Here is a 23,224-nt window from a genome sequence, read left to right on the forward strand (position 1 = left end):
AGAAGAAGGACAAAAAGAATTGGCAAATGACAAAACATGGAATATCGAGTGTTTAGGAAAATAAAGAACGGTGGCATTCTTAATAACTAGTCTGTTCCACATCAAGTTTCTCTATTTAGTTCATATTTTTATTAATACTTTGTTCTCTAGTAAATATTAAGATTGTCATTTTAATTGCTTAAACATTAAAAAAAGTCAAAATACTTTTACTTTCACACTTTAGAGAAAATGCAACAAGATTAATAGTCTTGATAGAAAGAAAACAATTAGAGCTACCATTAGCTTTTTGATTGTGAACTCCGAGTATATTTTTGGCTTCACAGATAGGGCTATATTGGTGCTGCAGTTACAAGCCGCACCACTTCCTGCACGCTTCTGTGGTTTTCTGCCGCCTGAGAAGTGTTCTTGCAGATCTGAGTGGTGCTATATTTATCCCGGGAACACTAATATTATCAGAAAAAGCCTTGTGAGTTAATCAAAACACTGGCATAATCAGACACTTGCCTCAGAATCCATTTTATCTTATGTTTTTAACTAACTATGAATTGTGAAGAAAGGTTGACTTCCAGCCTTTAAAAATGTAAATTTGTTTGGCTAAAAACCAGAAAGGTGAAATGCTACAAATGTGCCTTCTCACCACTTATGGAGAGTGGACTTACACAAAGCTAAGTATATTTTAATAAGTGATCCAGTTCCTTTTGGGCACTTACAGTAATACAACAAAGTGACATCGTCACCATAGCTCTACCACACACTCCACATACGAAATCTGTTTTCCTCTCTTCTTGAGTCACAGGGTTCTTTGAGGACAGGAGACTCTGTCTTTTAACCCTTATATATAACACTTAGTTTACTACATGGCACATAACAGGTTCTCAGTGAAATGTGGTTTTCTTTGGGATACAGAATTATAGAAAATTACTTTTCCATTATTTTAAAAAAGATTTAATTTTTATGTTTTACTCATGTGAGTTTGAGTGCGGGTTTGTGCATGAGTGCGATGCCTGCAAAGGCCAGGCAGGGCCCTGGATGCTTTGGAGCAGGAGTTCAAGGTGGCTGGGAGCTGCCCAGTGTGTGGGCTGGGAGCAGAACTCAAGACTGCAAGAGCAGTATGCGCTCTTAGCAACTGAGTCATTTTTCTCTCCCTCCCTCCTCCCTTCCTTCCCTCCTTCTTTCCTTCCCTCCCTCCCTCCCTCCCTCCCTCCCTCCCTCCATCTCCCTTTCTTCCTGCTATCAAGTTCCTTTGGCGGCCAGATGCTGCCTTACATTACAGAGGCGCTCTCTTCCACCGGGATTACCCTAGCACTGACATTCCTCTATGCTGAGGAGAACCTGAGATGGAGGTTCCTCCTCACTCTCTAAGTCCCAAACCGCCTCTCACAGAGCACAACTACATACAAGGAACTGCTGAACTTGCCCAAGGATGAACATGAGGGGACACGGGCTGTCTCAGGAGTGTGTTATCCACAGTGTCAAACCACCAAAGGCGCAGTTTAGCGAGTGGAGCCTGGGGCCTGAGAGGCAACGCTACTCAGCCGAGGGAAAGCAAATGGCGCCCAGCTGGAGCAGTCTCCCAGAAGCTGCTCTCTGGCTTCTGAGAGGCTTCAAGGGAGACATGTTTTGACAGGTGAAGAGAAGGTATCCCAACGTCCCAGAGCTTAGATAGTGGTCACATTAAAAGCACAATGGCAAGAAATCACGTAGTGCCTCTGTGGCAGAGCTGTGGGCTTTAGGTGAAGTTTGGTATACATCCTGAAGGTGCTTGGGTGCCGAAACCAGGAGAGTGTTTTTAACCCAACAGGGAAATGGGAAACAAGAATTTGAGGCCAGGATCTGTGATTTAAGTTGAGAGCTGTCATCAACCTTGGTTTTGTAGAATACAGACGGAAAAGAAGTCAAAAGAAGGACTTGTATAAATGCTTGTTTCACTGCAAGAGACGGGATCACACCATGGCTGGGCAGTGAGGCTGGCAAAGGAGACCCTGGGAAGTGGAGCCCAGAGTTTAGAATTTCCTTAGTTAGAGTGGGGTAGTGGTTGAAGGGACAGATGGACAGGACAGAGGCAGAACCAGCACGAACGACTGCGGCTGGAAAACATGACACCACAACACCAGAAATAGAAGGCCAAAGCCAAGAGCAGCTGAAACCAGGCGGTGAATGGAGTGGCTGTGATTCCCACATTTGCGTTTAAAGAGCTCCCCTCAAAGTCACCCTTATTTATGCTAAGACAGGGCTCTGCACCTGGTTGAGCAGTGGGGTGATGGCATCATCACAGCGGTCTAGAATGAGAAGCAGTGGAGGCACCTCTGTCCGCCGGAACTCAAAGAGTTCATATTCTTTACTTATCACTTGCTGAGGACACAAGAGGAATAGCGTTTGGTTAACCGGTTAGCTGGCAGTGGAGACAACAACAAAACAGGAAATGGATAAAAACACAGGGGGCAGCTTTCCACCCTCACAGGCCTCCCGCAAAAGGATTCAAAAGCTTCATAAAGTTTTGTAGCACACTATTAAAAAATTAGGACTTGAAGCCGGGCGGTGGTGGCGCACGCCTTTAATCCCAGCACTCGGGAGGCAGAGGCAGGCGGATCTCTGTGAGTTCGAGGCCAGCCTGGGCTACCAAGTGAGTCCCAGGAAAGGCGCAAAGCTACACAGAGAAACCCTGTCTCGAAAAACCAAAAAAAAAAAAAAAAAAAAAATTAGGACTTGAAACCCTACTTTCCAAGTGGGTTGGCTGGGCCCCTGAAGTTAAGTAGCTGTAAATACTTCTTAGGTTAAATCTAAGAGTCTTAGTGCTAATTTGTTCCTTTTTTTATTGTTTTGAATTATGTAGCCATACTTCTTTGCCAAGAAAACAAAGAAGATATCTTTTCTTTCTTTCTCTCTTCCTTCCTTTCTGTCTGTCTATCCTTCCTTCGTTCCTTTCTTCCTCCCTCCTTCTCTCCCTGTCTGTCTGTCCTTCCCTTCCTTTCTTCCTCCCTCCTTCCCTCCCTGTCTGTCTGTCCGTCCCTTCCTTCCTTCCTTCCTTCCTTCCTCCCCGCTCCCTTCCTTCCTTCCTTCTTCCTTTCTCTCTCTCTCTCTCTCTCTCTCTCTCTCTCTCTCTCTCTCTCTGTCTCTCTCTCTCTTCAGACATGGTCCTGGAACTTGATATGTAGCTCAGGCTGACCTTGAACTCACAGAGAGCTAGCTGCCTGCCAAGGCATGCACCACCACGTCTGACATTTCAGATATTTCCTAACTCTTATAGGGAAACAACTAGCCCTGAGGTTTTAGAACCAGGATAAGGGGATACTATACCTTAACACATTCTCCAAGTCTTTTCGCGGCCTCTGATGAGAGCTGGTAACGAATCATGGGGCACTTCTTCAGAGACAAGAGGAGGGCTGTCAGTCCTTGAGTAGTTCTGGAGAGCTGGGCTGGATCCCAATTCCGGCCCTTTTTGTTAAAAACATATTAAAAGAAAATACCTTAATTTTCTCTAACTCCAGTTACTTGATGAATTAATTTCCATTTGATTACTTATTTTGCAAAGCCCTGCCTTCCATACCTGACAGCAACCCAAAATATTGAGGGAAAACAAATGTGGATTCACAGCAATGTAATCACCATAAAATTCCTGCAAATAAAAAGGATCAAAATCAGTTAATCCATGGACTCCGGCTGTATTGAGAGCTATGGACTCCGGCTGTACCGAGAGCTATGGACTCCAGCTGTACCGAGCACTATGGACTCCGGCTGTACTGAGTACTATGGACTCCAGTTGTACTGAGTACTATGGACTCCAGCTGTACTGAGTACTATGGACTCCGGCTGTACCGAGCACTATGGACTCCAGCTGTACTGAGTACTATGGACTCCAGTTGTACTGAGTACTATGGACTCCAGCTGTACTGAGTACTATGGACTCCAGCTGTACCGAGTACTATGGACTCCAGCTGTACTGAGTACTATGGACTCCGGCTGTACCGAGAGCTATGGACTCCAGCTGTACTGAGTACTATGGACTCCGGCTGTACCGAGAGCTATGGACTCCAGCTGTACTGAGTACTATGGACTCCGGCTGTACCGAGTACTGTAATCAAATGGGAACATACAGGGTGAAGAAGTACAAGGTGTTCAAATAATAACTGAGTAGCAATGGTCAGTATGGGGGAACTGAACTAACTATAATACCAGCAATGATAAATCTTCTTTTAAAAAGTTGAAGTATACATACCAATGTAAATTTTTAATTAGTAAAAAAAAAAAATTGTAGGATACACTATGTTATGTGCCCAGTGTTTTCTTGTGTGGGTGGATGTGATTTAAAATAGGTCATTCTTTTTATATGTTCTACCACTTGGAATATCTTTTGGAAATTTTCAAAACTAGTTTATTTGTTGCCTGTGAAGACAGTACTTTTCACATAGGTAATAAACATATTCAAGTGTTTATGACAGACATATTCTAGAACACTGAACTATTAAAGAAGGAAAATAACATTATACATGCTAATGCTATATATTATATAGCATACAAAATAAGTGCTTAGGAGTTTCTGAGTTTTAGCTTAGTGATAAAGTCTGTTTACTAGCTCCCAAAGTATGAGTCTCTCAAACAGAATGTTAAGAACTCTTGCTCACAGCCTTTGATTCGTATTTTCTCCCAATCGGGCATAGCCTTATTGATGAAGGTTTTTTTTTTTTGTTTGTTTGTTTTTTTGAGACAGGGTTTCTCTGTGTAGCTTTGCGCCTTTCCTGGAACTCACTTGGTAGCCCAGGCTGGCCTCGAACTCACAGAGATCTGCCTGGCTCTGCCTCCCGAGTGCTGGGATCAAAGGCGTGCGCCACCACCGCCCGGCTGATGAAGGTTTTTAAAGTAAGGTTCATAAACTATCATAAACTAACAAAGAACATACTTGACTCTGTCTCCCAACTATGAAAATGTTTCACCAATTCATCAGCCCACTCTGCTCCTTCCTACTGATCCCATCAATCCTACTTCTGTCCGATTTAATACCTCCTTCAAATGCTCTAGATATAGGTCTGCCTGGTGTGTGCACATTTATTTTGTCTGATCAGACAGCACCTTCTTTATTTATAGACTAAAATCTTTTAATGGGGACAGTACAAGGGAGGTTACAGGACCCACACCTTTACCTGAACTTCAGCCACAACTTCCTGCTCATCAGCTTCAGCTAATGACTTCACATCACTCTTGCTGATCACATTACTGAAATCTGAAACAGACATGTTGCATGTGACTCAAATGGCATCCGTTTGCTGCAAGTAGACTCCTACAGGCCTGGGGTGAAGCCTAATGAATGATTGGCGTTTAGCACACACTGTGGTACAGGTCAAAGTCACATACTCGGCTGCAATGAGGAGTACAAATATGCTTAATTAATTAACTAACTAATCCCCAAATTCATACTGTAAAAAAGACCATCACTAAAGACCTGAGAGGATGCTGCAGACTCAGATCACTACCTTAAGACAGCAAACACAGGGAAGGAAGTAAACCTTTATCCTCTTTTACATGTAAGTTATATCAAATAAGAGACGAGGGAAGTTTTTTTGTTGTTGTTGTTTTTGTTTTTGTTTTTTTTTTGGTTTTTTTTTTTTGTTTGTTTTTTGTTTTTTGTTTTTTTCGAGACAGGGTTTCTCTGTGTAGCTTTGCGCCTTTCCTGGAACTCACTTGGTAGCCCAGGCTGGCCTCGAACTCACAGAGATCTGCCTGGCTCTGCCTCCGAGTGCTGGGATCAAAGGCATGCGCCACCACCGCCCGGCTGTTTTTTTTTTTTATAGAAACATTTCCTCTAAAAACCCCATGGAATGTGCATGATAGAATACTTCCCCCTCCAACTCCTAATGAATAACCTATAAACATTGATTTCACTAACAATATCTCTAGAAGAAACAACCAGAGAAACTACACAGCATCACCTTTTTAGTATTCTTGCTAAAAAGAACCCAAAACTTAATCCATGTCAGGTTCTTTATGCCCTTACAGATATACACGGATAAAGGAACATTCTTTAACTTGAAGGAATATGCAGACCCACCCTACAGTGATGAAATCAGGAAGATTCAGCCCATAGAAAATGTAACTGCTTCCTCAGTAGACCAGTTGCATGGCAGAAGAAGACCTATAGAAAATCAGTGGAACCAACACACTGACCAGTAAGGTTTAATAAATGGATCTTATTTTGATCCTGACTCAAACAAAGAAAAAAGAGGGAGAGAGAAAGAGATGAGATCTGAACACTGAATTGAGTTCATGAAAATAGGAGTTACTTTTCATTTTTACTAGATGAATCTATCTCTATTAAAGATGCATACTGAAATATTAATGGATAAAACTTATATGACATTGTAGATTTGTTTAAAAAATATTGGTGGGTAGAAGATGGGAGCATGGTTCAAATAAGACTGGGTGTGACTGGGTACACAGATTTATCATGCTATTTTACTTATGTGCATTTGACATTTTCCATAATATTTTAAAAATATTTTTAAATCAAAGGGGCCTGTTAAATAAGAGACTTACAGACCTAAAACTATTAAAAATGAAATGAACAGAAGGCCAGTTTAGTGTTAACTTAAATTGTGCTAAAAGCCTGTATTGAATAAAATTACTAAATACTAATTATTTCAGTTTACTTTAACCAAATAAAATTCTGAAATTGATTGCCATACCCTACAGATTTCAAGTTTATATTTTATACAGTTCAGTGCTAATGTAATTTTTCTTCTGCCTCGTAGATTCACAGCCCAAATCAATCTCCGTAAGTACCACTCTTTGTTATGCAGGACACTGTGGAGGAGGAAGTGGGGTCTTTCACTACATGACCCCCACTCCGTTTTTAGCAAAGAAACTCAGAAAATGAATGCTTCTATTATATATTGACTCAAAAACAGAACTCAGGGGAAACATATAAATTATATATACATATCTAGAACTGAGGCTGTAACTTGTAATTTGACTAAAAAAAAACTAAAATAACTATACTCCTGAGTGTTGGGATTAAAGGCGTGCTCCACCACTGCCCACCTAATTTTTGGCATAATTAAATAGTAATATATGGTAAAAGAAATTTGTATGCTCTAGAGTCTAAGATGTACTAAAATATTAAGTACATTATTAAGTAGTAATAAGACTTAGACAATGGTCTAAATCCCCAAAGCTTAAAACCTCTCAAGTGTCCTACTTTCTCTTCTTTCTTCCTTCCTCTTTTTCCTTTTTTTTAAAAACAAGGTCTTTCTATGTAGCTGTGGCTGGCCTGGGACTAGACCAGGATGGCCATGATCTGCCTGCCTCTGCTCCTGAGTGCTGGTCTTACGGCATGTACCACCACCACGCCAGGCCAAGCTTCCCACTTTTTGGGTGCTAAGTTTGCTCCCTGGTTTTGGAACCGGCTCCAAACTTTACTACATCTACAGAGAGCAATGTTGACACCTAGAGGAGACAATTGTAACTTCCACAGCAGAATGGAAGAAAAATTCAAATAAATTTTGAGTAGGCATGAACCTGTTCATTTCCAGAGTTTCCTATGCACGCCCCCATGTGGGCACACGAGAGATAACTGCTTGGCAATGTGTCCTTTCACGCACCACGTTAAGAACAGCAAAGACAGGTGGGATGAATTCATCCAGTGTGCAGACACATTTTCATTATCATGCTCCTTCCCCCAAACAAATTAGCTTCTACACCTCCATTCACAGGAGAAACACAGGACGAAGTAGGTACTCTGATGGAGGGAAAATGTGCAGTTTGGCTACTTTCAACTTTTGGCTCATAAATCAGGCATAAATCTAAGCAATCACTGATGAGTGGAAATTGTTATTTTGATTTCAGAAAGAGAATGAGGGCCACTACCTAATTTTTAAAGGTAACTCATCCTTATTTTATGTATACTTTGCGTGCATGTATGTCTGTCCATCATGTACATGCAGTGTCTGTGGAGGCCAGATGTCAGATCTCCTGAAACTGGAGTTACAGATAGTTGTGAGCTACCATGTGGGTGCTGGGAATTGAACCCTGCTCCTCTGGAAGAGCAGTTAGTGTTCTTAACAACTGAGCCATCTGTCTCGTCCCTACAATATTTTTAATACTTTGAATACACAAGCTTTTAAGTGATGAGCTCAGTGAACTTGATGCTACGAGTTACTCAACAGCCCAGACCAACTGGGTCAGACACACATGACTTAAAGTGAACTAACTTACAAATAACTTACAAATAAAATATATGCTGTATTTGGGTCTTCGGAGCTCTTGAATCAGATAGTCCACATTCTCCTAGAAAACAAAGAACAAATTAAGCATGAGCAGAATTGCTTCATAAAATGTAATAAGGGCTGGTAAGATGGTTCAGCAGATAAGAGCATTTGCTGCCCAGTCTGATGACCTGAGCTGAATCCCAGGCACCCACATGGTGGGAGGGGAGATCAGGTTCCTGCAAATTGTTCTGTGACCTCCATAAGTGTAACTTTAAAAACTATTCATTGACTGACTTACTTGGAGTCTAACAGTATGCTGAGATCAAGACTGTACATATATTGGGTAATGAAGGATGAAAATAAAAAGAAATACATTAAATATATAAATGTATGCTAAATATCAGTTATCTGCATTACTTTGGTTAAATTAAGGTAAAACTAAATGATGTATGTTGAAATATAGCATAAAATTGCTACTAACTGCCTCAAGCTGCTTATCAATAAATTGCATTCATCTGATCAAATTTCTTACTTAGAACACCAAAATGTGTGTAGTTCTTTAAAAACAAGAGAAAATATAACTTAACTATATTCACTTTGGCTTTTGACTTATTGAGGTCTAAAAGTCTTTTTAAGATTTAATTTTTAAATTATGTGTGTGTGTGTGTGTGTGTGTGTGTGTGTGTGTGTGTGTGTGTGTACACACTGTTGCCTGTGGAGGACAGATGCATCAGACTCCACTGGAGACTGAGTTACAGGTGGTTGTGAGTTGTCCAACAGAGGTGCTGGGAATCAAACTTGAGTCCTCTGTAAGAGCAGTACACACTCTTAACCAATGAGCCATCTCTCCTATCCAGTTCTTTTTATATAGTCAAAACACGAGAATTCTAATCACAGACCATTCTAACGAGCACTTGATCTGTTTTTGATACCAGAATAAATGCTTACATTTCAAATTAAACCAGCCCTTAAAACTAAAATTTGTGGGGACAAGAAGGCTCTGCTGCTCGATTGTGTCACTGTTAATGTCCTTATTTAAACAACTAAAAGTTTTGTTTAAATTGTGCCATTAGTGCTAAAAAAAGGTTTTAAGAAATGCTCACTGCACACAAATCCCAGCACTCAGAAGGCATAAACCAAGAGGTTGTGGGTTCAAAGTCAGGCTGGGTGACAAAGCCAGACCCTGTGTGAAAGCAAGCAAATAACTGAGCAGAAGTGTACGGTGTCTACTCAGTGGGGAAAAACAGTTTTCACATTGTCATTTAAACTATAGAAACATTGTCTTTATGATATAACATTTCTATTGTGTCGTTAAGAGATTTATTTATTGTGTGAGTGCATGTGCACACATGTATGTAGGTGTGCATGGGTTGGGAGGCTAGAAAGGGTGTTGGGTGTCCTCTTCTACTGCTTCCTGACATTCATTTGAGGCAGGGTCTCTCCCTGAGCCCAAGGCTCCCATTTCCTGGCTAGGCCAGAAGCCAGCAAGTCCCAAAGATCTGGCCTCCACTCCCCTCGGACCTGGGTTAAAGGCATCTGGGGATGCCCAGCTGGTTTTGTGGGTGCTGGGATCTAAACTTTGGTTCTCATGGTTGTGCAGCAAGTGCTCCTGACCGCTGAGCCATCTCTCTAGCCCCCTTTTTTTTTTGTTATTGAGACAGAATCTCATGGAGCCCAAGCAGGCCTCAAACTTACTATGTAGCTAAGAATGACTTTGAACTTCAGATCCTCTTGCCTCTATTTCCCAAGTGCTGGGATCACCGACATGTGCTACCATGCCAAGCTCACTTTATAATCTTAAGGACAAACTGTTTTTAACAAGTAATTTAAGTCTAACATTACTGCTTTAATTTTACGGCCAGGTAAATAGGTAAAAGATATGAAGTCAAGAGAGTCTGAGAGTGTGTATATGGCTATTAAAGAGGTCTCCTCATTTTATGTTAGGAGATAACAGACTATGTCGTGTCTAAGACCTCTCTTAATGACCAAAATTTCATTTCCGAAAGCTACAAATATGAAAAAAACACATTAATTTAGCAATTATTTCTTAAGCATCTTCTATGTAGCAGGCAGCATGGGAAAATGGGATGGACAACCAGATAAAATTTCTGCTATCATGGAGCTTATTATGGTGCTAGGTATTATTATTAAGCTAGGTATCAATCACAAAACCCATATAACTTTGTCAAATAAGTATCACTTGCCTGTAATCCCAGAACTCAGGAGGCAGAGGTGGGGGTGGTGGGGGACTATTGCAAATTTCAGCCAGCCAGGACCACACAGTGAAAACCGTGTTGGAAAACAGACCCCTTTAACCATGACCGGTGACTGAGAGGGAGGCGGTGCTGTGTGTAGGAGGGACATGGGACCTGCTCAGTAAGGCTGGGGACGATCTGCTTGATGAGGTAAACAAGTTTCAGGCAGAGGGAGGAATCCGTGCCAAGGCTGTGTGGCGGGAGGGGCCATCAGAATGTAAACGGACTGAAGGGTAGTGTAGCTAAGGTGCAGAGTGGCAGAGGGCCTCCAAAGTGACAGGAACTAGACCACGCCGGACTCTGCAGCCAACAAGGAAGGATTCTGTTTTTACCATCAGAACAATGAGAAGTCACCCAGGGATTTCAAGCCGGGCGACACAATCAGGTTTTCATTTGGGAAAGTACACACGATACAAGCATGATTAAAGGTTGGCAAACATGAACATGAGGCGAGAGGACATAAAGCCAGCCATGGTGGCAGACACGAGGCAGGAGAACTGCCACAAATTTGAAGCCAGCCTGGTTTTTAGCATGAGTTCCAGGTCAGCTAGGGCTCCACGGTGATCGCATTTCAAAACAAAAACAAAAAGAGAGAATTTTTAAAAATAAGACATAGAAATTTTTTTTTTTAACCAAAACCAAAACCTAGGGGGCCCGAGAGATGAGACAGCTCAATGGTTAGACATCTGCCACCAAGGCTGACAACCTGAGTCTGAGTTTGGGACTCACAGGGCCAGGAGAGAACTGACTCCTGCAAGTTGTTCTCTGACCCCCACATGCAGCCTGTGGCACAGGCCACCCTCCCCCACCCCCACTATATATTTTCAGTATAAAGAAGGCGAAGCCAGATTTGCAAGATGACGGACAGAAGCTGAGAAAGGGCTTATGAACGTTCAGTAACGTGAACAAATAAACAACAGGAATAAACACGCAGAGGAATGATAAAAAAAGGCCTCCTGGGCTCCAGTGCAGGACTAGACGTGAGCACAGGAACTTAAATATGTACAAAAGTCCTTTTCCTGCTAGGCCACTGGATTTAACTGTAGGAGTAAGACGGAGCCACTACAGCAATCACTGGACGACTTCTCTTTGCTTTTACGCTAAAGGCATATTCATTCCTAAGCACAGACGGGATTAAAATGATAAAGGTTCAAGATAAGGCAGAGCTGTATGAAAGAGGAACAGTGATGTTTAGTGCTAGGTATGAAGGTCAACCCAGCACTACAGTGACCCAGGTTCCCGGAGTTAGTGGCTTTGGGAATAGCTTTAATCCGAAAGATACCCTGAAGGAAAAACTGGCTGTCAGAGGGGTGACCCAAGGCACGGAAAGGAGAGGAAGGGAGGTCACAGCGCTGACAAAACAGGGTAATTATGATGCCACAAATGATGGCCACGCAAATTTATTTTGCCTTCTTAATGCTTTCAGATCAGTAATTCTGCATTTGCCTGTGGAGACGGCAGCTCAGTTTGTGTGGTACCTTTGTAGGTCGAAGAAAACAAATTGCTTTTAGGTGTTTCATGATCTCTCGATTTTGAGAATCAATTCGTTCGAAGAGGTATACTTCCTTCTGAAGAATCTCTGACTGTGTGTAGACCATACTCACTATACCAGTCTGTAAAGAAAAAGAATGAACTAAGATTACACTAGTCCTGACTAATAAAAACATGCATCAATAGCTTAGCCGTTTTTTTCTATTATCACTTGGCTAGGTAACTTAAATGTTAATACGCGGAATAATATTTGCTGAATATCCAAAACAGGTAGCGATGTGTGAAAGTAAAAAAAAACCTACTCTCTGAACATGAACAACTCAGAAACTTCTAAAGAGGGTTTTCTCCATTCATTTCAAGTTGTTTTTCTCCTTTAAGTTGTGGCCAACAAATAACCTGTCATTCCAGCTTGAGCCCCAACAACTAACTTTTAAAGACAGCGTTGACAGGGTCACCCTAAAGTCTTCCAAGTGTTCTTGGCAGACACTCTTTCAGGTTTAAGAAGTCTCTTGGCGCCGGTTAGAGCCGGTTAGACCGCACGCCCACTAGGAAAGCTTTATTCAACTTTTCCAGTGCCCGACAGAACCGACCATCGCCATGAATGAAATGCTAAGTCCTACCGTGGAACGGGACCAGCAATTCTAAGGGAGGGAGGGAGGGAGGGAGGGAGGGCTGCCTTCACAAACACTGAGCAAAAGCGAACTCACCGTCTCTTTATCCATGAGAAGCACCTTCATGCCGGGCCCGCTGTCCTCTATCATTTTGGAAATATACTGCTTCACTGCAAAAACCACGTTCATGGTGGCGAACTGACAGGTGCCCCACAGCCCTTCCCGCCCACTTCCCTGGCTGAATTAACCTCAGGCCTGCTGGCTGGGTCTCAGCTGCTTCCGGGCGGCCAAGTATTGGCTTCCGGGAGTCCGGGTAGCTCCGATCCTGGGAATTGTAGTTCCTCCGAGGAGTCGCGGAACCAGACTCGGCTGCTGCCTGCCGGCGCCATTCCCGACGCGCCTCGGAGGCGCGTGGAGAGGAAGGCAGTCTGACAGCTGTCTCGGCCACAGGAACCGTGGGACGTGGCTATGCTGTTTGCCGAGCAGCCTTTCTGGAGACCGGCGTGCATGTCATCGTGGCACTGGGCAGGCTGAGGCGGCGGGGTCGCAGGTTCGGGACCAGTCCGTACGGTAGCAAGTTTCCGGATAGCCCGGGCTGGTTTTTTTTTTTTTTTTTTTTTTTTTTTTTTTTTTTTTTTGGTTTTTCGAGACAGGGTTTCTCTGTGTAGCTTTGCGCCTTTTCCTGGAACTCACTTGGTAGCCCAGGCTGGCCTCGAACTCACAGAGATCCGCCTGGCTCTGCCTCCCGAGTGCTGGGATTAAAGGCGTGCGCCACCACCGCCCGGCCGGGGCTGGGTTTTAAAAGTATCCAAACAGACTTGAAGCTGCACCAGGGGACGGCATTTTGTATTTACTAGGCCGTGGACAAGATTCGTCTTCTCGCCTCCCAGTGGTCATTATTGAGGCAGTGACAGTGCCCCGAGTTAGAGCGGAGAGTGAGGCTGGAGTAGGTTTTCCGAAGAGAGAAGGGCGGCTGAAATTGATCACGTGTTTGTTGAATGAATGAACAAAGCGAACACCCTTTAGGGATGCTGGAGGTCTGTAGAGGCCTCAGATACCCCATGAGGGCGGGGAGCTTCCGCCCCCCACTCAGGACCGCCGGGACTGCGAGCCCACGGCGCCCGTGGCACGGGACATCGCTGGCTTGGAGGAGCGTCGAGTTTCCAGGGACCCTGAGATGGTCTGGGGGCAGTTATTCATTGAACCTGAGAACTAACCTGAGGATATTTAAAGGGAAACATTTTTATCTAAGAAGCAGTGAAAGATTAGCAATAAAATGATCTTATTTATTTACTTGTTTATTTATTATGTATACAGTGTTCTGCCTGCATGTACACCTGCAGGCCAGAAGAGGGCACCAGATCTCATTACAGATGGTTGTGAGCCACCCTGTGGTTGCTGGGAATTGAACTCGGGAACTGGGAAGAGAAGCCAGTGCTCTTAACCTCTGAGCCATCTATTTCTGCAGCATAGTAAAATGGATCTTAAAGAGTCAGCTTCCAAAGAGCTGCTGCAGATCACACAGGCCTGTCATTCTCAAAAGGGTGTTTTTTTGTTGCTCACCTTTAGGCTGGAGAATTGTAAAACCAAGAAGATAACTGCAACAAATCAGTGACTGTTAGTGCTTTAAACATTTCCACCAAAATACTGATGCATAAGAGAGGGAGACCCAGTAATCGAATGCAAGAGGCACAAAACAGAAGGAGGGACTGTTTAATTGAGGAAGGGAACCAGGGCGCTTTGGGAAGGGTGGGGTGAGAGATGGTGGGGCTGCAGGCAAGAAGCAGGGGACCGAAATAGAACTAGGTATACCTGGAGGTATATCTCTTTGAGTTCCAGACCAGCCTGGTCTACGGAGTGAGTTCCAGGACAACCAAGGCTACATAGAGAAAACTTGCCTGCAAAAACCAAAAAAAAACAAAATAAAACAAGCAAAAACAAAAACCCTGAGGTATAGCTGTAATAGTTATGAAAGTGCCATTATGAAACTCATCATTTATGCTAACTTAAAAATTAATTTAAAAAATCAACACGCTCGGCATCACTAAATATTAGTTCTTTTAACATATTGTAAGAAATACGCGGTTAGATAGAACAAAGGAAACTTAATCGGGTTATGCACATTATATGAAACTCCAAATCCTTTGAAGGACCAGAAGCCACCTCTAAAATTGTGAAAATGTGTTCCTTTAATTTCCAGCCAACAAATAAAGCTTCCTATTGAATATTTTACTATTTTTGAGACTTTTTTCTTCCTTTTTGTTTATTTTATTTTATTTTGGTTTTTCGAGACAAAGTTACTCTGTGTAGCCCTGGCTGTCCTGGAACTCACTTTGTAGACCAGGCTGGCTTTGATCTCTTGTATCTGCCTGCCTCTGCCTCCTGAGTGCTGGGATAAAAAGTGTGCACCACCACCACCCAGCTTTCTTCTTCCTTTTTGTTAAGATAAGGTTTTGTTATGTAACATAGGCTGACTTTGAACTTCGATTCTCCTGCCTCAGTCTCTCCTGTGCTGGAGTTATTGGTGTGCAACACGTGTTCAGATATGTTTAGAAAGAAGCTTTAAAGCTTTTTATTAAAACAAGACTGTTATATTAACTACACACAAATGAAATATAATGTTATATATAATTCTGTCTTATCAGTAAAAATATTTATATATTATAGAAAACATTGAAACAGCAAAGCAAATAAAATTTACCCACAAATCTAGCAAGTCTATCTGCAAAATCAGTCTCCTATGTCACTTGGATTGTTTTTCCTTACTGGACTGCGCTATAGGATGTCATAATTGTTTTCAACTTTCTACCTTTTTTTTTTTTTTTGGTTTTTTGAGGCAGGGTTTCTCTGTGTAGCTTTGAGCCTTTTCCTGGAACTCACTTGGTAGCCCAGGCTGGCCTCGAACTCACAGAGATCCGCCTGGCTCTGCCTCCCGAGTGCTGGGATCAAAGGCGTGCGCCACCACCGCCCGGCTTCAACTTTCTACCTTTTACAAAGAACAAGGAGTAGGAAAGTGATTATCTGTGAAATTAGTGCTTTTTCAGATTACAGCTAATTTGTAAGAGACGAGTTGACAGAATCCTTTTAGTTGTTTATGATCAGAGAGTTATGACTTTTTGAAGGAGAGGGGAAAATACCTACCTTGACAAAGTTGACTAATTCCATTCCCCATAAAATTCCATGGAGGCCAATGGCAGTGTTACTTTATACACTGAATGAAAACAAATGTAGCCATAAGCATTTTGAAGAAATTGTTACCTCTATAATGGGTGCTGTGATGGCCCTGACATTTAAGAGTGTCCTTCTTCCCTGAAGAAAACCACTGGAGTTATTTTAAATGTCTCTATAGTAAGGACTTCTGTATCCCTGTATTTCTAAAAATAAGACTGAAATGCTTTGTGACTCATCCAGGATAATCCCAGACTGATGTTACAGGCAAGAGAAAGCATATTTGGAAGGCAATATGAAGTGCCTTACTTTTTTTTTTATTGTGTAAGTAAACTTAACAATAAAGACATTACATTTAAAAATAAAATCATGACATTCTTCATATATGAGTGATTAAGTGAACTATAAAAATTTCAGAAATAGTTACTTGAGAAGTTTACTTTTGTGCCAGGCATAGTGGTGTATGCTTTTAGTCCCAGCCCTTGGAAGGCAGAGCAGGCAGTTCTGAGTTCAAAGCCAGCCTAGTCTACATAGTGAGTTCCAGGACAGCTGGACTGTTTTTTTTTTTTTGGGGGGGGGAGGAGTTTATTTATTTTCACTGGGTTCCAGAAACTGTTGCTTTAAGGATATAAAACAGGAAGTTAAAATGTGCTACTTATGTCTGCACATTTAATTTAGACTTGTGCATATGTGCATATGTTATATAAATAGTGATAATTATCAAAATAATTTCATGTACTTTAGCTGCTCCCCAAATGTGTACTATGTGGAAGTTTAAGAGCCTTTTTTTTTTTTTGGTTTTTCGAGACAGGGTTTCTCTGTGTAGCTTTGCGCCTTTCCTGGAACTCGCTTTGGAGACCAGGCTGGCCTCGAACTCACAGAGATCCGCCTGGCTCTGCCTCCCGAGTGCTGGGATTAAAGGCGTGCGCCACCACCGCCCGGCAAGAGCCTATTTTATGTTTAGCTAAACTCATGACTATTTTTTCCTCTTCAAGAACTCAAGGCTTCATTATAAAATAAAGGCCGGGAGGTAGTGGCACGCACCTTTATTCCCAGTACTCTGGAGGCACAGGCAGGTGGGTCTCTGTTCGAAGGTAGTCTGGCCTACAGAGAGAGTTCTAGGACAGCCAGGGCTATACAGAGAACCCTGCTTTGAAAAGCCAAAAACCAAACAAACAAAAAACAAAAAATCCTCACAAAGGATATGTAGGTTAGTTTCATATAATTACAATAACAATATGAAAGTTCTTAGTTACATTAAATTATTCTCGAATTGACCATCCTTGCTGCTTCCTGTAAATACATTTTCCTCAATCCCTGCATAAGAAGGAAAAAAAAAAAAAAGAAGGAAATAAAGATGAAATTCAGTGGAACTGAAGTTGCTTAGATCTCTGTATTAGTCAGGGTTCTGTAGAGCAACAGAACTTACAAAATAAATCTCCTGTGAGTGATTTTTGCTTAATTTTTTTTTTTTTGTTTTGGTTTTGGTTTTTCGAGACAGGGTTTCTCTGTGTAGCTTTGTGCCTTTTCCTGGAACTCACTTGGTAGCCCAGGCTGGCCTCGAACTCACAGAGATCCGCCTGGCTCTGCCTCCCGAGTGCTGGGATTAAAGGCGTGCACCAACACCGCCCGGCCGATTTTTGCTTAATTTGAAGTAGGTAGATCCACTTCTCATCCAGACCTTTGAGGTAGGAAAACACACCTCTGTTCTGGGCCACACTTGCTGGGACCCTGTGTAAGAATATGGAGGAAGTGAAGCTTTGGGTTCTAGTTAATTCCAGATGTAGTCAAGTTGACAGCCAAGAACAGCCATCACACCTTGCCAGCATATATATTTTTTTTAAATGAAGGCACAATTTAGGAAATTTTTGCTTTAAATGATCTCAAAACCTTGGTATCTGATTAAACAGACTAGATCAAGTCAAACAATCGTTAAAGTTATCACTGTTCATGATTCAATATTGAACTTCACGGCCACAAGCATGTAATAGCTTTGTTTTTGTTTTTTTTTAATTTTTATTTTATTTTATTTTTTTTTTTGAGAGAGAGAGAGAGGGTAGTCCTAGCTGTTCTGGAACTCACTCTGTAGACCAGGTTGACCTTGAATTCACAGAGATACCCCTGCCTCTGTCTCCCTAGTGCTGGGATTAAAGGCCTATGCCATAACCACCTGACTAAGAGTATTTAATACCTTTAAATAATTAGTTTAAAATTGTTTTCATGCCCAGGCTTGGTGATGCATTGTGGGAGCCCGTTCTCGGGTTCCTCGTGGCTTTACCCAGCAGGTCCGCATAGAGGATGATTAGGACCACCGGCCTGAGTGCAGGTGTCTGGGATGGTCTGCACTTGGCTGTGCTGGGGGAGGAGGTCTTTTGCTCCGCCCCTTGGCGTCTCTATAAAAACCCTGGGGCAGAGACAGTCAGGGCCCGTTGGAATAGGTTCCAGGCCCTCTCAAGGCTATCCTTTATTTTCTATCTGTTTATCTCTGCAAGATTCTCCGCAATAAATCCTTCTAATATTTCCTGCTGCTTGCACTCAAGAAAACTCTGGGGAACTGTGGGGGTGGTTGGGTAAACGCCCCACAGAATGGCGCTATGAACAGGGACTAAAGAAAAAAGAAAAAAAAGGGACTAAAGGAAAAAAAGGGGGAACTAAAAAAAGGGGTGACTAAAGACAAATGAACAGGGAGTAAAGACAAAGTAATGGGGACTAAAGATAAAGGAAAATAATAGTTTTATTACAGAGTTTTTGGCGAAAGTGCTGAGTCAGCCCTGCCAGTGGATAAGGCATGCTGGTGTTACGGAAAATATATATTTTTATATATATATTATTGCGAGGCAGGGGTTTTATCCTCGAGAGAAAAGGAAAGCGGATTGGAAGGATGTCTGATGCTGCAGCGGAAATTCTCTTTTGTCAAAATTTTCTATCTTCTATCCCTTTCTCAATTTCTATCTGAAAAATAAGTATAAGTCATAGGGTACTAATATAGTGTAGGAAAATCTTAGAAGTGTAAGATTGTGTAGGAAAAAATAAGTAAGGCAACTAGACGGAAAAACTCTTCAATTTTCTAACTTTGGGGGCTCTAAATGCAAACTGGGGGAAAAATCTTTGGGCTTTACGGGTAGTAAAAAAAGCTCTTTGAGCTTATGGGGAAGAAAAAGTTTCCTATGGAAGCTTTTGACCTGGGGACAGCTGAAATGCTAAGTCTAAGCAGCAGGAGAAAGTGTTTTCTCCCTGAGGCAAAAATGGGGGTGTAAGAAGTCAAAGTTTAAAGTTGGGAAGTTTTGGAGAAAGTTGGTCTTTCTCTCTGGGGGGGAGGGGGAATCTTTCTCTTAAACTATAAAGCTTTTCTTGGAAAACTTGGGGGGAAAAATCTCTCTAAAAAGCCTTAATCTTTCTCAAACTAAAAGCTCTCAAACTTAAAAACTAAAGCCTTTAACTTTCTCAAAAGGGCAAAAATTAGAATCACTTGAAGATATTAATATGGGGACCACCTGTGATTAGCTCTAAGGGAAAACAACAAAAAACCTCTCTAAATTCTGTCTTTCAAGCTTTAAAAATCCTCCCTGCAATGCAGGAGGCAGGGACAAGTTCCTAAAAAAAAAAAAAACAAAACAAAACCTCTTCCTAAGCCTGTCTCTTCAAGCTGGTAAAAGACAGTGGGTCAGAGTACCCTGAGGGAAACGCTTGGGAGAGTGTGGGTAAAGAGCTACAGAGCCCAAAAGGGCGGGAAACTTTACCTGAGAAAGGCAAAAAAGCCAAGCTTTTCAGTTACAACCGAGCTGAGGCATCAAGGGTTTTGTTTCTGAGTGAGCGCTGCAGAATGACAAGGTGCTTCTAATCGTCCTAATGCAAAGATCCCCTGAAGCAATACAAACTGTTAGCATTGTATCCTCGCTTCTGACCAAAAACCCAGAGGTGACTGGCCAGCATCTCTGAGTTGGAGTGCATTTCTGGGATACTAGGGTTCCTGCTGTTGTAAACTTCCTGGAGCACAGAGCTGAGGCAGGAAGGTGCAGGACCCAGGGGAAGATTGCTAATGAACAACCAAAGCTAAAGCCAGTGGGAACGGCACAGTTGTCTGCTTTCCTATAAGTCCCGGGTTGATAGGTCCACAGCTGCAAAAAGAAATCTGAGAAAAGCTTTCCTATCAGAGTAAGGACCTTTCTGGGAAAACGGTAAAGCTGAACTGTGTCTGAAGCAGTCGTGCTGCCGAGTCAGAACGCTGTCTGGGAAAGAGCCCAGCCAGGGCAGAACAGAACTATCCAGGAGTAAAGCTCTTTTCTGTCAGAGAAAGCACCTCTTTGAGAAAAGTTTTGTTTCAACTGACTCTGATGAGATGAGGGAGTGTAGCCCTAAGGGGTGATTGCCTCTGGTACAAGCTCTGTCCTTGAGCACCCAGACAAGCAAATGCAACCCACTGGGGGACTGGGTCAGGTGAAAGACCTGAGGGAAAAACACCTGTCCTAATGCAAGCTTAGATATAGCAAAAACCTCCCTTGCTAAGCTTGATTTATGAACACAAACTTCAGAACCCGAAAACAGAAACGGACAAAAAGCCCCTATCTTCAGGAGCAGGGAAAGCTGCCACTGTAGTGTCGGAAACTGTTTCTGGGATAGCGGGGATAAACTGAGACCAAACTGGGAACTGTCAGGGAGAAAGACTCTGAAGAAACAGAAGGGACATAATCCTCCCCAGAAAATATATGACCTGAAAAAGCTGCTAGAATTTGAGGCAGATTCGGGGAGAGAAAAAAGCCCCTACCTCCAAAGGTAGCTAGCAGAGGTACAGAGCCACAGACAGATACCTGAAGCTCTGCATCTGGGGGGGAAGGAACAAGCAAAATGAGAATAAAATCAGTGGGAGAAAATCTCTCTGAAGGAGCTATGGAAAAGCTGTTGTAAATGTTTTTCACTGGCTGGCTAAGACAAACACAAGCCCCAAGGAAAGTTGCTATCAGAAATGTCAGCCTCAATGCCCGCTAACGAGGCAGGTACAGTTTTGATTTGGGGGCCAGTGTCTGATGGAGAGACACCTGTTAAAGCCAGTTGAGGAGAGAATAGAAATCTCCCAATGTGCCATAGCTGAAAATGTAAACTGCTTGTTCAAATCTCCCGTTGCAAAAGCAAAAAACTTTGTTCAAACCTCCCGGGCAAGAATTTGTAAGCAAGTCTGGTAAAAGAGAACCAGTTGACTCTCGGACCCGAAAAGAACTAAGGGAAATGATATAAAGGACTGATATAAGGGACTGATATTATTATGGACTGATATATGGGAAATGCATTCTGGGAAAGGTAGTTTTTCCGCTAAAGATGGCGACATTGCCCTGAAACATTTTTGTCAGCTCGAAAATACGTTCATGGTAAACTTAAAATACAGCCTTTAAAAGAATAAGGAGGAGCCGGGCGGTGGTGGCGCACGCCTTTAATCCCAGCACTCGGGAGGCAGAGCCAGGCGGATCTCCGTGAGTTCGAGGCCAGCCTGGGCTACCAAGTGAGTCCCAGGAAAGGCGCAAAGCTACACAGAGAAACCCTGTCTCGAAAAACCAAAAAAAAAAAAAAAAAAAAAAAAAAAAAAAAAAAAAAAAAAAAAAAAGAATAAGGAGGAAAATCGTCTAAGAGTTTAAGTGTCAGTTCCAATGAAAAATTGAAAGGATACAGAACTAGGTGCTTCGCGGTTTTGGGCTCCTTTGGTAAAATGCCTTATTTACCCTAATAGCTGTGCAAAGTTTTACGGTGGTTCGATGACAAAAATCTACCTTTAAGAGCAAACAAGCCGCTTTAACATCCTTAAGAAAGCAAGAGAAAGCAGTTTATACACTGAATGTTGTCTTAGATATGAAGAAACTTATGTTGAAATTAAAAAAGTTCTTTGCCTTTTGAACAAACTGCCTGCAATGAGTAATTCCTTAATAAATCTAATAAGGATACAAGGATAACAGGCATTCAAAAAGAAATGACTGCTTTATAGATGGGAAACAAACTTCATAAAATCTAGCTGTCTTAAAAAAGTAGTTGCTTCACCTGAAAGTTCCTTATAAGAAATCAATGCTAAATATTACAGCTGCTAATATCAGGAGTTAAAGCTAATGAAGTGAAAATACTAAATACAGTTCGGAGCTGTGCCACTTGTGGCTTTACTAGCTCCTTTAGAAAAATACTTTATATCACTTAATAGCTGTGCAGTATTTGGCAAAGAGCTTTACAGCAACTAAATACATTAATTTCACCCTCAGCGTGAAGTGAAGTTTTTCGGTAGAACAAACCAAAAGTACTGCTGTAATACAAACGTTTGTCTGAATTGAAGTACTTTGGGGAGCTATTATGAATTTGGGTGAAGGGACAGCCTCGAGTTAAAAACTGTCTACCACTGACAGTGCATCTCCGCTGGTTCAGAACGGCTGAGAGAACTGGCAACTTTGGAGTGTGGCATCATCCTGGGAAGGTTACAGTCCCCCAGCAACAAGTATCACAATTCTATTACAACAACACTCACTAAATTCCAGTGTTTTATAACAAAGCTGACTATAAACTTCTAAACTTTAGAAATGATGTATGTACTTCCTGTCTAATTGAGAGAATCTTTCTAATAGAGATAGTGATAATTAAGAGTAAGAAGTAGAAAAAGATGAAAATAAGATGTGAGTTTGTAGAAATTATTCTGTCTTGTTAGGTCTGTGTTAAGAAATCTTTAGATGTTTGCGAAGTTAAATATATGTTAATGGTAGCCCTATATAATTTTGTAAAATAGATCTATAGAGTTCCTTTAAGAATATAAGCTTGCAAGAAATATCTAAGGTAGTCTTAAGACATGTAGTAATAAGCTTGTAAGAAGTAAAGATTCTAGTTGTAAATGTAAGTTTAAATAAGAAATATATAAGAAGTAATAAGAAATATATTTGCTAAAGTAGTTCTATAGTTTCCTTAAGGAGTATAAATAAGTAGATGTTAATGTTATGAGTTTGTAAAAACATGTAAATGTTGAATGTGAGTCTAAATGCTTTGCAAAAAATGTTATATGTGAGTTTGTAAAAAAAGTGTAAATGTTAAGTGTGAGTCTATGTTTAATGTATATGATGAAAAAACCTGAGATCTAGAAGTTAGTGTCCTAGGAGACTGCAAAGCAGGCAGTCTGAGTGGTTTTCAAAAGTTCCAGAAGCCGCTAAGAAGCTAAGAATGGCGGACACCAGAACCAGCACAAGGCATCCGCAGCTGAGATCTGTGGAAAATCGACGCAACACAGAAAAACCTGAGCTAACATCAAAAACGGTGCAGTTTAGAATACTACTGTGCCTAAAAAGGTCTCTGGCTTGAGAATAAGTTCAGAGATGTTTGTTTGAACAAAAATTGTTAACTGCAAAAAGTTTTTGTTGAAAAACGTCTCTTCATATTTTGAAGTGAAAGCCTAATACCAGAATTTATTTGTTTAAACTTTTTGAACTTAAAATGAGATAAAACTACAAAAAGATTTTGGTTATGGATTTCTTCATATTTGGAAGGC

General features: G+C 41.8%; 1 protein-coding gene across 1 annotated transcript in view; it reads right to left on the reverse strand.

The window, feature by feature from the left end:
* Positions 1–13,139, reverse strand: part of Vps45 (vacuolar protein sorting 45 homolog) — a 60,898-nt gene extending 47,759 nt beyond the window's left edge. The window contains exons 1-7 of the mRNA XM_052730196.1: positions 12,652–13,139; positions 11,932–12,066; positions 8,217–8,277; positions 5,139–5,218; positions 3,548–3,616; positions 3,298–3,435; positions 2,242–2,352 (exon numbers count right to left, since the gene is read on the reverse strand). Coding sequence (XP_052586156.1) covers positions 2,242–2,352; positions 3,298–3,435; positions 3,548–3,616; positions 5,139–5,218; positions 8,217–8,277; positions 11,932–12,066; positions 12,652–12,744 — 687 coding nt within the window. The 5' untranslated portion in view covers positions 12,745–13,139. The remainder of the gene's footprint in view (positions 1–2,241; positions 2,353–3,297; positions 3,436–3,547; positions 3,617–5,138; positions 5,219–8,216; positions 8,278–11,931; positions 12,067–12,651) is intronic.
* Between the last annotated feature and the right edge of the window lie 10,085 nt (positions 13,140–23,224).

The sequence above is a fragment of the Peromyscus californicus genome, unplaced genomic scaffold (assembly GCF_007827085.1).
Source record: "Peromyscus californicus insignis strain IS unplaced genomic scaffold, ASM782708v3 Scaffold_9__1_contigs__length_137607984, whole genome shotgun sequence".
Classification (NCBI taxonomy): domain Eukaryota; kingdom Metazoa; phylum Chordata; class Mammalia; order Rodentia; family Cricetidae; genus Peromyscus; species Peromyscus californicus.